The sequence below is a fragment of the Panthera uncia genome, chromosome D4 (assembly GCF_023721935.1).
Source record: "Panthera uncia isolate 11264 chromosome D4, Puncia_PCG_1.0, whole genome shotgun sequence".
Classification (NCBI taxonomy): Eukaryota; Metazoa; Chordata; class Mammalia; order Carnivora; family Felidae; genus Panthera; species Panthera uncia.
In genome coordinates this window covers 87008191-87020192 of record NC_064807.1, presented here as the reverse complement: position 1 = coordinate 87020192, position 12002 = coordinate 87008191, and the positions used below count along the sequence as shown (strand labels likewise).

At 48.0% G+C, this 12002-nt stretch overlaps 1 protein-coding gene across 7 annotated transcripts in view; it reads left to right on the top strand.

Moving 5' to 3' along the window:
* RAPGEF1 (Rap guanine nucleotide exchange factor 1) overlaps positions 1-12002 on the top strand; it is a 120915-nt gene that overhangs the window by 46719 nt on the left and 62194 nt on the right. For 6 of the 7 annotated variants that reach the window (XM_049638201.1, XM_049638198.1, XM_049638194.1 and 3 more), the window contains exons 2-3: positions 9585-9724; positions 10311-10424. In XM_049638201.1, coding sequence (XP_049494158.1) covers positions 9585-9724; positions 10311-10424 — 254 coding nt within the window. The remainder of the gene's footprint in view (positions 1-9584; positions 9725-10310; positions 10425-12002) is intronic. The other variant, XM_049638200.1, reaches the window with a different exon arrangement.

Here is a 12002-nt window from a genome sequence, read left to right as displayed (position 1 = left end):
CTTCCTAAGATACTCACGATGCTTCCTGGGATATTCAATGGAGAGTTATTTGGAAAGACACTCGCTCTGGATTGTTCATGGTTAAATAAGTTTGTTTCAGAGAATAGGATTTCCTTAAATTTTAAATGAGCTGTTCATCTGACCCATGTGAAAATCATGTGAGCTCTTTTTTAGAAGAAGCTTAGACCCCCGTGTCTACTTTATTACAGCGTTTCATTGATGTATACCATGAATCAGAAAAGTACATCTGGCTTTTTAAGTACTCAGCATGGAGAATTCTCACAAATCCAACACACCAGTGTAACCGGCTCTGAGCAAAATACAGTGCGTCCCTCCCTCCCTCCTGTCCCCTGCTGGTTACCCCACACCCCAGGCATCACCGCTGGCTTAACTCCTCAAATCATAGGTTAATTTTGCTGGTGTTTGTATTTGTATAAATGGAACACCATACACAGTGTCCTTCTGTGTGTGTGCCTTCTTCCTACGTTTGTAAGGTTCATCCATGTGTTTTTTTTTTATTTATTTTTTTTTAACGTTTATTCATTTTTGAGAGACAGAGACAGAGTGTGAGCAGGGGAGGGGCAGAAAGAGAGGGAGACACAGAATCCGAAGCAGGCTCCAGGCTCCGAGTCGTCAGCACAGAGCCCAGCCGCAGGGCTCGAACCCACGAACCACGAGGTCATGACCTGAGCCAAAGTCAGACATTTAACTGACTGAGCCACCCAGGCGCCCCCCATCCAGGTTTAAAAAAAAAAAAAAAAAAAAAATTAATGTTTATTTTTGAAGGAGAGACAGAGCACAAGCAGGGGAGGGTCAGAGAGGGAGACACAGAATCCAAAGCAAGCTCCAGTCTCCAAGCTGTCAACGCACAGAGCCCGACGGGGGCTTGAACACAAGAACAGCAAGATCATGACCTGAGCTGAAGTCAGACGCTTAGCCGACTGAGCCACCCAGGTGCTCCATAAGTAGTCTGTCTATTAGCCATTTGCATATCTTCTTTTGTGACGTGTCTGTTCAATCCGGAATCTGTTTTTAATTGTTACCAGTTATGCAGAGAGAACCAAAATGGTGCCTCTGTCAGGTTTGAGCCCAAATCCGAGGTGAAGCTTGGTTTCTTCTGTGGACAGTAGGCGTAGCCTCTCTCCTGCACCCCATCCCTTCTGCCTCCTCCCCGAGCCTCACTCTTTGGCTCCGTCCCTCCTGGTCTGGACCCAGCTCAGGCATCTGGATAGTATCTTCTCAGTTTTTCAGTGCTCGTACCCGTGACCTGACCATTCCATTTCTAGGTCTGTCTCATTATACAGGCACCCAGAAAGGTACGCCTGAGAGTGCCCAGCAACGCAGCATTGATTGAATAGCAGAAGTTAGAAACCGTCCGCCAGGAGACTGGGCACAGAGGTTTCAGCAGAACGTCCTTCAACTGTGAACCGTGCTCACATGAAAAAATGCCCACAGAAGTTGAAAAATACTTCATCTCTGCCATATGTGGAGTTACGAGGGATTTTCACCTTCCGTGTTATATATTTTTGCAGTGTTTGGATTTTTATAACAAGGTTGTTTCACTTTTTGTTGCTGGAAAAAAAAAGAAAAGAAAAGCGATCTACTTACTCCTCCCAGCAGCACCAAGTCGTCAGTCCACTGCCAGAGCAGACGGGTCGTATGAACAGATTTCTCGGGTCGGGACAGGGCCTGCTCTTGCGAAACCCCAAACGCTAATTTTCCCTCTGCTTTGACATGAATAGTTCTATATTAAGTAAGACAGAGGATCTTTTAATATGGACATTGTTGGAGAAAGATGAAACATCAGGTTGCTTTCCGTTCTAGGCTGTGGCTATTTTTAGCCAAGTGTTGGCAGAGGCGTGGTGATGTTATCAAGTAACAGTAATGGCTTCCATTTATTGAGCATTCGCTGTGTGTCAGGTCCTTGGCGAAATGCTTGACACACGGGGTTATGTTTAATCCTCACCGCAGCCCAAGGAGGTAGGCCCCGAGGTTATGCTTTTCCACAGGCGAGGAACGTGCAGCTCAGAGAGGTACAGACTTTGTCCCTGTGTACGGCCGAGCTCCGGGTAAAGCCCACGTGCTGGCTGCCATGCCCACAGCCTGGACTCTTGTCTCTATCTTTCCATTAGTCTGGAAAAGTTTAAATAAGTAACAGTCTGAAATCCTAGGTTTGAAAAGGGTTTTCCTAGGGGCACCGGCGTGGCCCGGTTGGTTCAGTGTCCAACTCTTAATGTCGGCCTGAGTCATGATCACCCGATTCCATGGGTTCGAGCCCTGCGTCGCGCTCTGCACTGACAGAACCCGCTTGGGATTCTGTCTCTGCCTCTCTGTGCCCCTCTCCCGCTCGCGCTCTCTCTGTCTCTCTCAAAATAAATAAATAACCTCAGGGAAAAAAAAGTTCTTCCTGATGTCCTCAAGCCACTTCTCCACTGGGGTTACCCTTTTTACACGTTTGGAAAATGGGGGAGTATGGGTTGGGTAGACGGCATTCGGATGGAACTCGTGTAAGTGGACAGTGGTGCCACAATTCTGTGCCCAGTCCGCTGTAAGTAACAAGAAACTGGTGGCCACGGTGTTTCTCAAGACTGGCTGTAATAATTTTGGAACTGCCTCGAAGCGTTACCCACCGTGACCCTGACTTTGTGGTCCCGTGGTTGATATTTGGAGACTGCCCTTATCCAGAGCCAAGTTAAGCCCTGACAGAAACCACTGCTAAGTTGGGATCCCAGCTGCTACAAGTGACATTTGAAAGGCCGGTGGATGGGTACATTCGTCAGCCACAGGCAGAGACCGCTGTCGGGCTTGGCCGGGGGACACGTTGAAAATCTAAGACTGAAACCTCGATACCTGGCCGATGACTCAGGAAGAAAGTGGTGTGGCTTTGGGGGTTTGGGGGTTTTTTGGCGATATGATTCTGTGAACAGGCTACGTGCCTCTCTTCCAGTCTGTCTTTCCTCTCTGGGTAGAGAAGGACCTTCGTCTGACCGCTGGGTCTGCATCCTGAGATGGTTGCCCCAGAAAGTGCCCGCTCTCCGTAACCTTGTAGCCATTTATACGGAACTTGTGAGGCCCTGGAAGCCACCCTTTCTCTGGAAGAAATGACTAGCAGATTAGTCATCGGGAGTTCCTGACCTTCCGTGGTGTGAATGCCACACTGAGCAGTGGTCGGACGCTTTGTTTTCTTAAGTTCTGTCGATAACCTTTGAAGTTGCTCTCAGATTTGATAGACCACAATAAGATAGCAGTTTGTGACATCTCTTCTGTGAAGGAGGGATTTTGTTTCCCTCGGTTAGGTACGGCCATGAAGACAGTGTACCAGTCAGGCTGTGCCAGGTGTTGGTGGGGAGGGACAGTAGAACTGCAAAGTGGCGTGGCCATTCTGGAAAATCATTTGGCAAAATCCATAAAATCAGGGGCGCCCGGGTGGCTCCGTCGGTTCAGCGTCCGACTCCGGCTCAGGTCACGATCTCACGGTCTGTGAGTTCGAGCCCCATGTTGGGGGTGCCCAGAACCTAGAGCCTGCTTAGAATTCTGTCTCCCTCTCTCTCTCCCTCTCCCCCGCTCAAGCTCTGTCTCTCTCTTTCAAAAAGAAACATTTAAAAAAAAAACATTTTTTTAATCCATAAAATTAAATATATATACTCTATAGCTAAGCAGTTCTATTCATAGAAAGCCCTTGCATGTGTTCCGGGAGACATGTATGGGAGTGTTCATGGCAGTGTTGTTTATAGAAGCTGGAAACATGCCAGCGTCCCCTGGGATCGTGGAATATATGGAATTTCACAGCACGGAAAACGAGAGCGCTTCCATACACTTCAGCACGGTTGAACGTCAGACCTACCACTGAGGGAAAAAGCAAGAACGTGAGAATATTTACAGCATATTTCCATTTATGTAAGCGTCACAAACCTGTAAATTAAACTATGCTTATAGATACAAACTGTCACAAATGGTAAGGGCTGATGAGCCCAAAAATCAGAATCGCGGTTACCCGTTGTTGGGAAGAGAGATGTGATCACGAAGGGACGTGAGGTGGCATCAGTGGACCTGATAACTTTCCGCCTCTAGAGCAATGCTGTCCGATACAGCAGCCTCCGGCCACATTTCAGGTACTCAGTAGACACACAAGGCCCGTCACGTTGGATGGTGCAGATACAGAACATTTCCATCATGGCTGAAAGTTCTGAGGGACTAGCTTGGGGGATGCATGTATTTAATTTAATTCTAAGTTTGTGTGTGTGTGTGTGTGTGTGTGTGGTGCTGTTGGTGACATTACCCTGACACAGCTGCCCCCTGTTGCTTCCTTCCGCCTGCTGTCACTGCTTGTGGTGCTTTATCAACACTCAGACACAGTCGGAGCAACCTGCATCTAAGTCACCTGAAATCCATGCTGCCGACCCGGCGTTGCAAGGAAAAGATGACAGGCAGCCTCTGAGTGAAAATCTGTCCTAGTTAGTGCTGTCTTCTGTTTCCAGGGGTGACGAGGTTCGTTATCATCAGGAAGAACCTGCCTTCTCCACTTGATTTAACACCGTGTGTGCTAAAGGTAGCTGTTTCGAGGCTCTGAAATACTCCCAGGAGAGAGATTGATTGGTAGATGTAGTTCGTTCTTTAAATGCTGACGTGGATTCCCAGCCGTGCCCCGAGACAGACTAGAATTTCAGGCCGAGGTAGGGAGTGCTGTAATATACTTCCTGCGTTCAGTTTGCTCTCAGGTTGGGGGTGCCCTTCGTTGGCCCTTGGGTCATGACCAGGGCTGGCTCTGCAAGTGCAGGAACCAGAGAGGTCTTTTGGGGAGCCGTCCGTGCCTTGCTTGCACACCCCAGTTCCGCCCTCATCACGATGGCGGAGATGTGAATCTGGCTTGTCCGTAGAGCAACTCGGGGTGGCAGACAGGCGCAGGCAGAAGTTGGTTCCCCATCCCAGGCCTCTGAAGGTCTCTGACCACGGAAGCAAACCAAAGAAACCGTGCATCCTGCCTAGACTTCCTCATTTGTGTCTGCTTTTCTGGCCCTGCTTTCAGTCTTAGTTGCTCCGATGGAAGTCGTAAGGATTAGTACACTGCTCTAACATCCCGTCTGGCTCGGGAACCTGCCTGGTCAGTGCTATGCCTGCAGGGACACAAGGGCCGAGGAGACACGTGAAACCCCAGAGCAGAACAGATTACGGATAAAAGCCAGTTTGAGGCTTCGGGTCGGTGCAAAGGAAGAGGAGGAAGACTGTAAGGCCCACGGTCACCTAGGGTCGTGAGTTAAAAGTTCAGTGCTACAGAATCGCCTGATAAAGACCTGTAAGCAGTTGGGAGGTAAGAATTCAGAGTTTGATCAGCCCTGCTACCCATCCAAATCCTATAGTTAGTTTGGCTAGCTCCCTGCATTGAGGTACCATGTGCCTGGCACTTGGATAAGCACCTCATTGCGTTACCCACAGGCAGCGTCTCATTTATCCTACATCACGTCAGCCATCCTAAGAACAGTGTTACCGGGGCACCTGGGTGGCTCAGTCGGTTAAGCGTCCAACTTCGGCTCAGGCCATGATCTCACAGTTCGTGGGTTCGAGCCCCACGCAGGCTCTGTGCTGACAGCTCAGGACGAGCCTGCTTCGGATTCTGTGTCTCCCCCCTCCCGCCCACCGCCCCGACCCTCCCCTACTGTGCATGCGTGCACACGTTCTCTCTCTCTTTCTCTCTCTCTCAAAAATAAATAAATAAACTTAAAAACCAAAAACCAAAAACAACGTTACCAGCCCCATTTTCCAGACGAAGAAACTTAAGACTTGGAGAGGTGACTTTGAAGTATTTTAACCCAAACAGTCTGACTACAGAGCCCACCCTTTTAACCATCTCTTTGGTCCAGAGTGCAATGCGCTTCTAGAAGACTTGTGCAGAGCAGATAGTTTATCTGACCCTGCCTGCCACCTGGAAGGTCTGACAAAGGAGTCACACTTTGTCCCTAAGATCACGTGAAGTAGTAACAGACACACTAACCGGCTGTCGTGCAGGGTGCTACGTCATTCGTTTGGAATGGAAAGGGGGCGGGTGCTTTTTATTTTTAAAACCACAGGTATTTGTTTTTCTACCGCATAGGATCGTGTTCTGTTCCCCAATTTTCGACCACTTTCAAGTGTGAAAATTTCAAATGTGAATTTCAGCTGGTATCGAAAGAAGCAGTCCTTTTTGCAGGGGTATTTTTTGGTTGATCAGTTTGTTCACTTGTTGAGTGAATGTTGGCTGAGCATCTTCTCTGGGCCAGGTACCATGTCAGCACTGGGGATGCGGGCATGAGAAGGGCAAGTGTGGTCCTCAGTGAGTTTGCATTCTTGTGAGGAGAGAAGCACGTCAGTAAATCGCTTCCCAAGATCGTTTCAGACACTGGAAAGCACGGAGGTAGATGGCGAGATGGAGGAAGGCCTGGTGCGTCTTTGCTTTTTTAAAAACAGCTTAATTGACGTATAATTCACGTATACGATTGACTCATTTAAAGTGTAGAATCCAGTGTGGCTTGTTTTTTAGTAGCTCACTGGGTTGTGCAACCATCACCAGATTCTAATTTTAGAACATTTATGTCCCCTCACCAAAAGAAACCTCATACTCATTGGCAACCCCTCTCGTGCCCTCTCCCCTTCCCTCAATCTTGGCAGCCACTGATCTACCCTCTGTCCCTAAAAGTTTGCCTATTCTGGATACCATCAGTGGTCTTTGGGGACCGGCTTCCTTCACTTAGCATAAATGCTGTCAGGATTCATCCATGTCGTAGCAGGTGTCAGAACTTCATTTCTTCTATTGTCAAGTAATATTCTGTTGTTTGGATATGCCACACTTTATTTATTCGTTCATCGACCTTTGAGTTATCTCCACCTTTTGATTATTATGCATGATGCTGCTGTGAGCTTTTCGTGTACAAATCATGTGGATAGATGTTTTCATTCCTCTCGGGTATATGCCTAGGGATGGAATTGCAGGGGTGTAGGGTAACCGTGTTCGATCCTGTGAGAAACTGACGGATATTTTCCACAGCAGCTGCACCGTTTTGCATTTGCAGCAGCAGTGTGGGAGGGTTCCAGTCCCCCAGCCTTCACCAACGCTTGCTTTGTTTTCGGTCTTTTTGATTATACCTAGTAGGTTAGAAGTAGTAGCTTGTGTCAGTTTGGGCATTTCCCTGGTGACTAATGACGGTGATTTCGTATGCTTGTTGCTCATTTGTGTATTTCATCTAGAGAGATGTCTGTTGAAATTCTTGGGTCATTTCAGTTGGATTATTTGCCTTTTGTTTTGGATTATAGGAGTTGTTTACCTTTTCTGCGTGCAAGTCCCTAGCAGGCATGCGACTTGTACGTACTCTCTTCCATTCTGTAGTCTGTCTTTTCACTTTCTTGATGGTGTCACTTGCAGCACAAAATACCGTCTTAGTTTCGGACGTGCAGCATCATGATTGGATATTTGTATGTATTGCCAAACGATCACCACAGTAAGTCTGAAGTTTTAAATTTTGATGAAATCCAACTTGTCTCATTTTTCTTTTGTCACTTTTGATGTTATATCTAAGAAACCATTACCAAATCCAAGGTCACAAAAGTTTTATCCCTAAGTTTTCTTCTAAGTTTCTAGTTTTAACTCTTACATTCAGGGCTGTGCTCCATTTGGAGTTAGTTTTTGTATATGGTGAAGTAAGGGCCCAGATTTGTTCTTTTGTACGTGAAATACCCAGTTGTGCCAGCACCATTTGTTGAAAAGAACATTCATTCCTCCACTGAATGGCCTTGAGACCCTTGTTAAGAATCCGTTGGCCGAAGACACGTGGGTTTATTTCTGGGCTGTCCGTTCCATTCCGTTGTTCTGTGTGCCTGTCCTCATACCAGTACCACGCTGCCCTGATTACTGCAACTCCATAATAGAACATTTTTTTTTAATTTTTTTTTTTAACGTTGATTTATTTTTGAGACAGGGAGAGACAGCATGAACGGGGGAGGGTCAGAGAGAGAGAGGGAGACACAGAATCTGAAACAGGCTCCAGGCTCTGAACTGTCAGCACGAGCCTGATGCGGGGCTTGAACTCACAGACCGCAAGATCATGACCTGAGCTGAAGTCGGACGCTCAACCGACTGAGCCACCCAGGCGCCCCATCCATAATAGAACATTTTAAAGTCCAGAAGCATGAGTCCTCTAATTTTATTCTTCTTTTCCCCACATAGTTTTGGCTGTTCCACGTTTCTTTTATTTCCATACTTACTTTAGGGTTAGATTGTCAATTTCTGCAAAAAAAAAAAAAAAAAAAAAAAAAAAAGCCAGCTGGGATTCTCATAGGGATTACATTGAATCTGTAAATCAATTTGGGGAGTATCGACATTTTAATAATATTAGCTCTTGATTCATTTATTTAGATTGTCTCAATTTCTTTCAGCGACGTTTTGTAGTTTTTAGTGTAGGTCTGGCACTTCTTGTGTTAAATTTATGCCTACGTATTTTATTCTTTCTGAGGGTATTGCCAATGGAAGCTTTTTGTTTTCGTTCTGTTTTTACTGAACTAGAGTTGACATACAGTGTTACGTTAGTTTCAGGTGTAGAACGCAGTGATTCGGCATCTCTATGTGCTCACAAGTGTGGCCCCCTCTGTCACCATACAGTGCTTTTGCAGTGTCGCTGGACTATATTCCCTGGTTGTCCCTTCCATTCCAATGACTTACTCATTCCATAACTGGAAGCCCGTATCTCCCACTGCCTGTCACCCACTTTTCCCATTCCCCACCCCTTCCCTCTGCCTCCGTCATCATCCGTTCCCTGTAGTGTAAATGGAAGCTTTTTAAAATTTCATCTTGGAATGTTCGCTTCTACTGTTTAGAAATCCAACAGACACTTACCTATCGATCTTGCATCCTGTGGCTTTGCTGAGTTTGTTTATTAGTACTAATAGCCTTTTAATAGATTGCTTGGGATTTTCCATATACAAGATCAGCTACAAATAGACATCGTTTTCTGTCTCCCTTTCCAATCTGGATGGCTTTTGTTAAGAGTATGACACCAAATAGGAATGGTGAGAACAGACACCCTAGTCTCATTCCTGATCTTGGAGAGAAACCATCCTGTCTTTCACTATGTTCCAGAGGGTTTTTGAATACCTTAGTGCGATTTCAGTCCCCGATGCTAACTCTGAGGCCGTGCCTGTGCTGCCTGGTGACCTTCCCTAAAGGTTGATCCAGAAGGGCCTTCCTTTCCAGTTCGTACAACCTGCACCCCTGTGATTCTGCTGTGGTGTTCTTTCTTCTTAGCTGGTTCCCTTAGACTTGGGTCAGCTCATCCTACAAACTCTGTAGAGGACACCGAAAGCGTTTGTGGGTTCTTTTCCCACGGCTGTTTGTTTGACCATCTCTGACTTCCACAATCCTGAACAACCCAACTACATGGAAATTGCAGAAATTAAAACATGCAAGCAACAGCGTTTCGGCGGATCTTTCCTTTGCTTTGTAACTCTAAAACAGCCAGGGGAAACGATCTGTTTGGGGACGATGCTCGTTTCTGCAGACGGTCACGGAGCGCAGCTCCTCCCCACCCCACTTCTAACCATCGGCACCTCCTTGTTTTCAGACTCTCAGCGCTCCCATCTCTCCTCCTTCACCATGAAGCTCAAGGACAAGTTCCACTCGCCCAAAATCAAGCGAACGCCGTCCAAGAAGGGAAAACCAGCTGAGGTGTCGGTGAAAGTCCCGGAGAAGCCTGTGAACAAAGTAAGCGGACTCTCTCTAGGTGTCTGTCCTGGCCTTCGCCTACTTCGAGCAGTCGGAGTTTGTGCTGTGTTTAAGTTCACCCCCTGGGGATCAGCTTCCACTGCAGAACACGGATTTCGTAGCATTCCCGTGCTGCCAGGCAGGGGCCTGGAGTGTCCTTGCGAAATGTGAGCCTTTGGGATGGCGAGTGTTTCTCCTGTTAATCAGAGTCAGGTTCTGTTGGCTGAAGCAGTTCTCCTTTCCCAGATGTATCATCCTCTGGGCATTCAGAACAGCTCAGTGCATCATGTTTACGCCCCAGGATGCCACCTGCCTGCCCCCAGAGAGCCCCACGTTGCCCTGGCACGCACACACATAGAGGGAGCTTTGTGACGTCCAGAACGTCCTTCGTTTGGCTTTAGGGCCCATGCTCTGAGACATGTCAAATCCTTGAAACCCAGCCAAGGATGTCCTCAAGCACTAGTAACCTCAGCAGGGCCAGTGAAGCCAGATACGTTGAAACAGCTGTAGATTTTCAGCAACCCCTCCCTTCAGCCTGAAACGGCCATTTCAAGCTCTGTAGGAATCCAGGTTTCCTCTCTTCCAGGAGGCAACAGACAGATTTCTACCAGAGGGCTACCCTATCCCCTTGGATCTGGAGCAGCAGGCAGTAGAATTTATGTCCACCAGTGCTGTGGCTTCCAGGTCTCAAAGGCAGAAGGTCAGTGTGACGTTAAGAACAATTGGGTTTGCCTTGCCTTCTACTGCAGAATCCTGGCCCATGGTTTTGGGGATGGAAAAAAAAAAAATCTCTTGCAATATCCCTGTGTTGAATTGGGTGGCGACTGTGGGCTCGATCGTTCAGGAAACAGTCCAAGGGGCCTCGGGTAAAATTAAGAGTTTATCCAAGCCCCTGTGGTCTTTGGAGAGAGTTCAGCACTCTTTGACGAAACCTTGGGGGTCCTTTCTGGGGTGGGTTTGGGTGTGCTGCTTGGGTGCAACGGGTTCTGGGGGAAGTGGGGAAGTCTTCTCTGTCAGGACCAGCTCTTTTTCCCTTGAGTTGCTAAGATGGTCTGAGCAGTTAAGAAGGGAAGGGCGTCTGCAGTAACAGGTGCTCTGTGAGGCATCTGGCAAGCTCAGTGTGGTGAGCGCACTCAGAACCGAGCCCTGCGAGAGCCAGGGACACCTTTTGTGCCGCTGACGTTTATCCAGCTGTGGCACTAACGTGCTGGCTGCTCTACACTCGCTCCTACTTAACACTCCTAACAGCCCTGGAGGATGGAAACTTACTTTGCAGAAAAGGAAACTGGGCCTGTAGGAAGATGAAGCATTCACCATCACACAGGAAAGGTAGCGAGGCTGCCGCACACCCAAGTCAAAACTCTTGCGACGCGTTCCTCGTCACGAAAGCCAGAATGTAAGTGTTAACGCTCACACGTGACTGGACAGAAAAGCAAAATTAGCCCCGGCAACGTAGAATAAACACAAGCCTTGTAGAGAAACGCGGCCTCTCTCCAGGGCCCGCCCAGAGCGTAGCCGGTGGAAGAGCTTTCGTCATAGCCGTCAAGTCAATGCCACTGGCAAACACACGCCACGATTCTCGCGTTTTACAGCGTACCTGTATTTTTGTTTTGTTTGTACTTTGGCCAGCAGGATATCTTAAAATTCTAGTTAGAAGTGGAGACAATTAAGGTTTTAAGTCCAAAAGTCGTTTGTTGAATAACCCTTTTTCCCGCCTCATCTGGTAGCAAAAGAGGCTGAAGAAAAAGAGGAAATAAAGTATTCAGTGTTTGCCAGATTGGTCAAATTCCAGATTGAAGAAGAATAGTGATAGAGTGGAAGATCAGTGTGTGCCAGAGTCATTTTCCGGGTCGCTCCGTACGGCCCCCTCTGGGAGCCGAGTCCGGCAACGGAGCCCACGCACGGTGCCGGTGGCCCCTGTGGCACTCGAGCAGGCAGTCGAGGGTGAAGTGACTTCCAACAACCGCGTTCTAGCAGTTGGCGCCGGGAAGAGACTGGTTCAGCCACTCGGTTCTTGGAACTTTTCCCCCTTTCTTCTTTCCTCCGAGAGAGGTCCCTGGGGGGAATTCGGTGCTAAAGTGTCCTTCGCTTGGTACGGGTTCCTGCAGATTCCAGCAGACGTTGGCAACGTCTGGAGACACTTTGAGTTGTCACGACTCGAAAGGTGAAGCAGGGGCGCCTGGGTGGCGCAGTCGGTTGAGCGTCCGACTTCAGCTCAGGTCACCATCTCGCGGTCCGTGAGTTCGAGCCCCGCGTCGGGCTCTGGGCCGACGGCTCG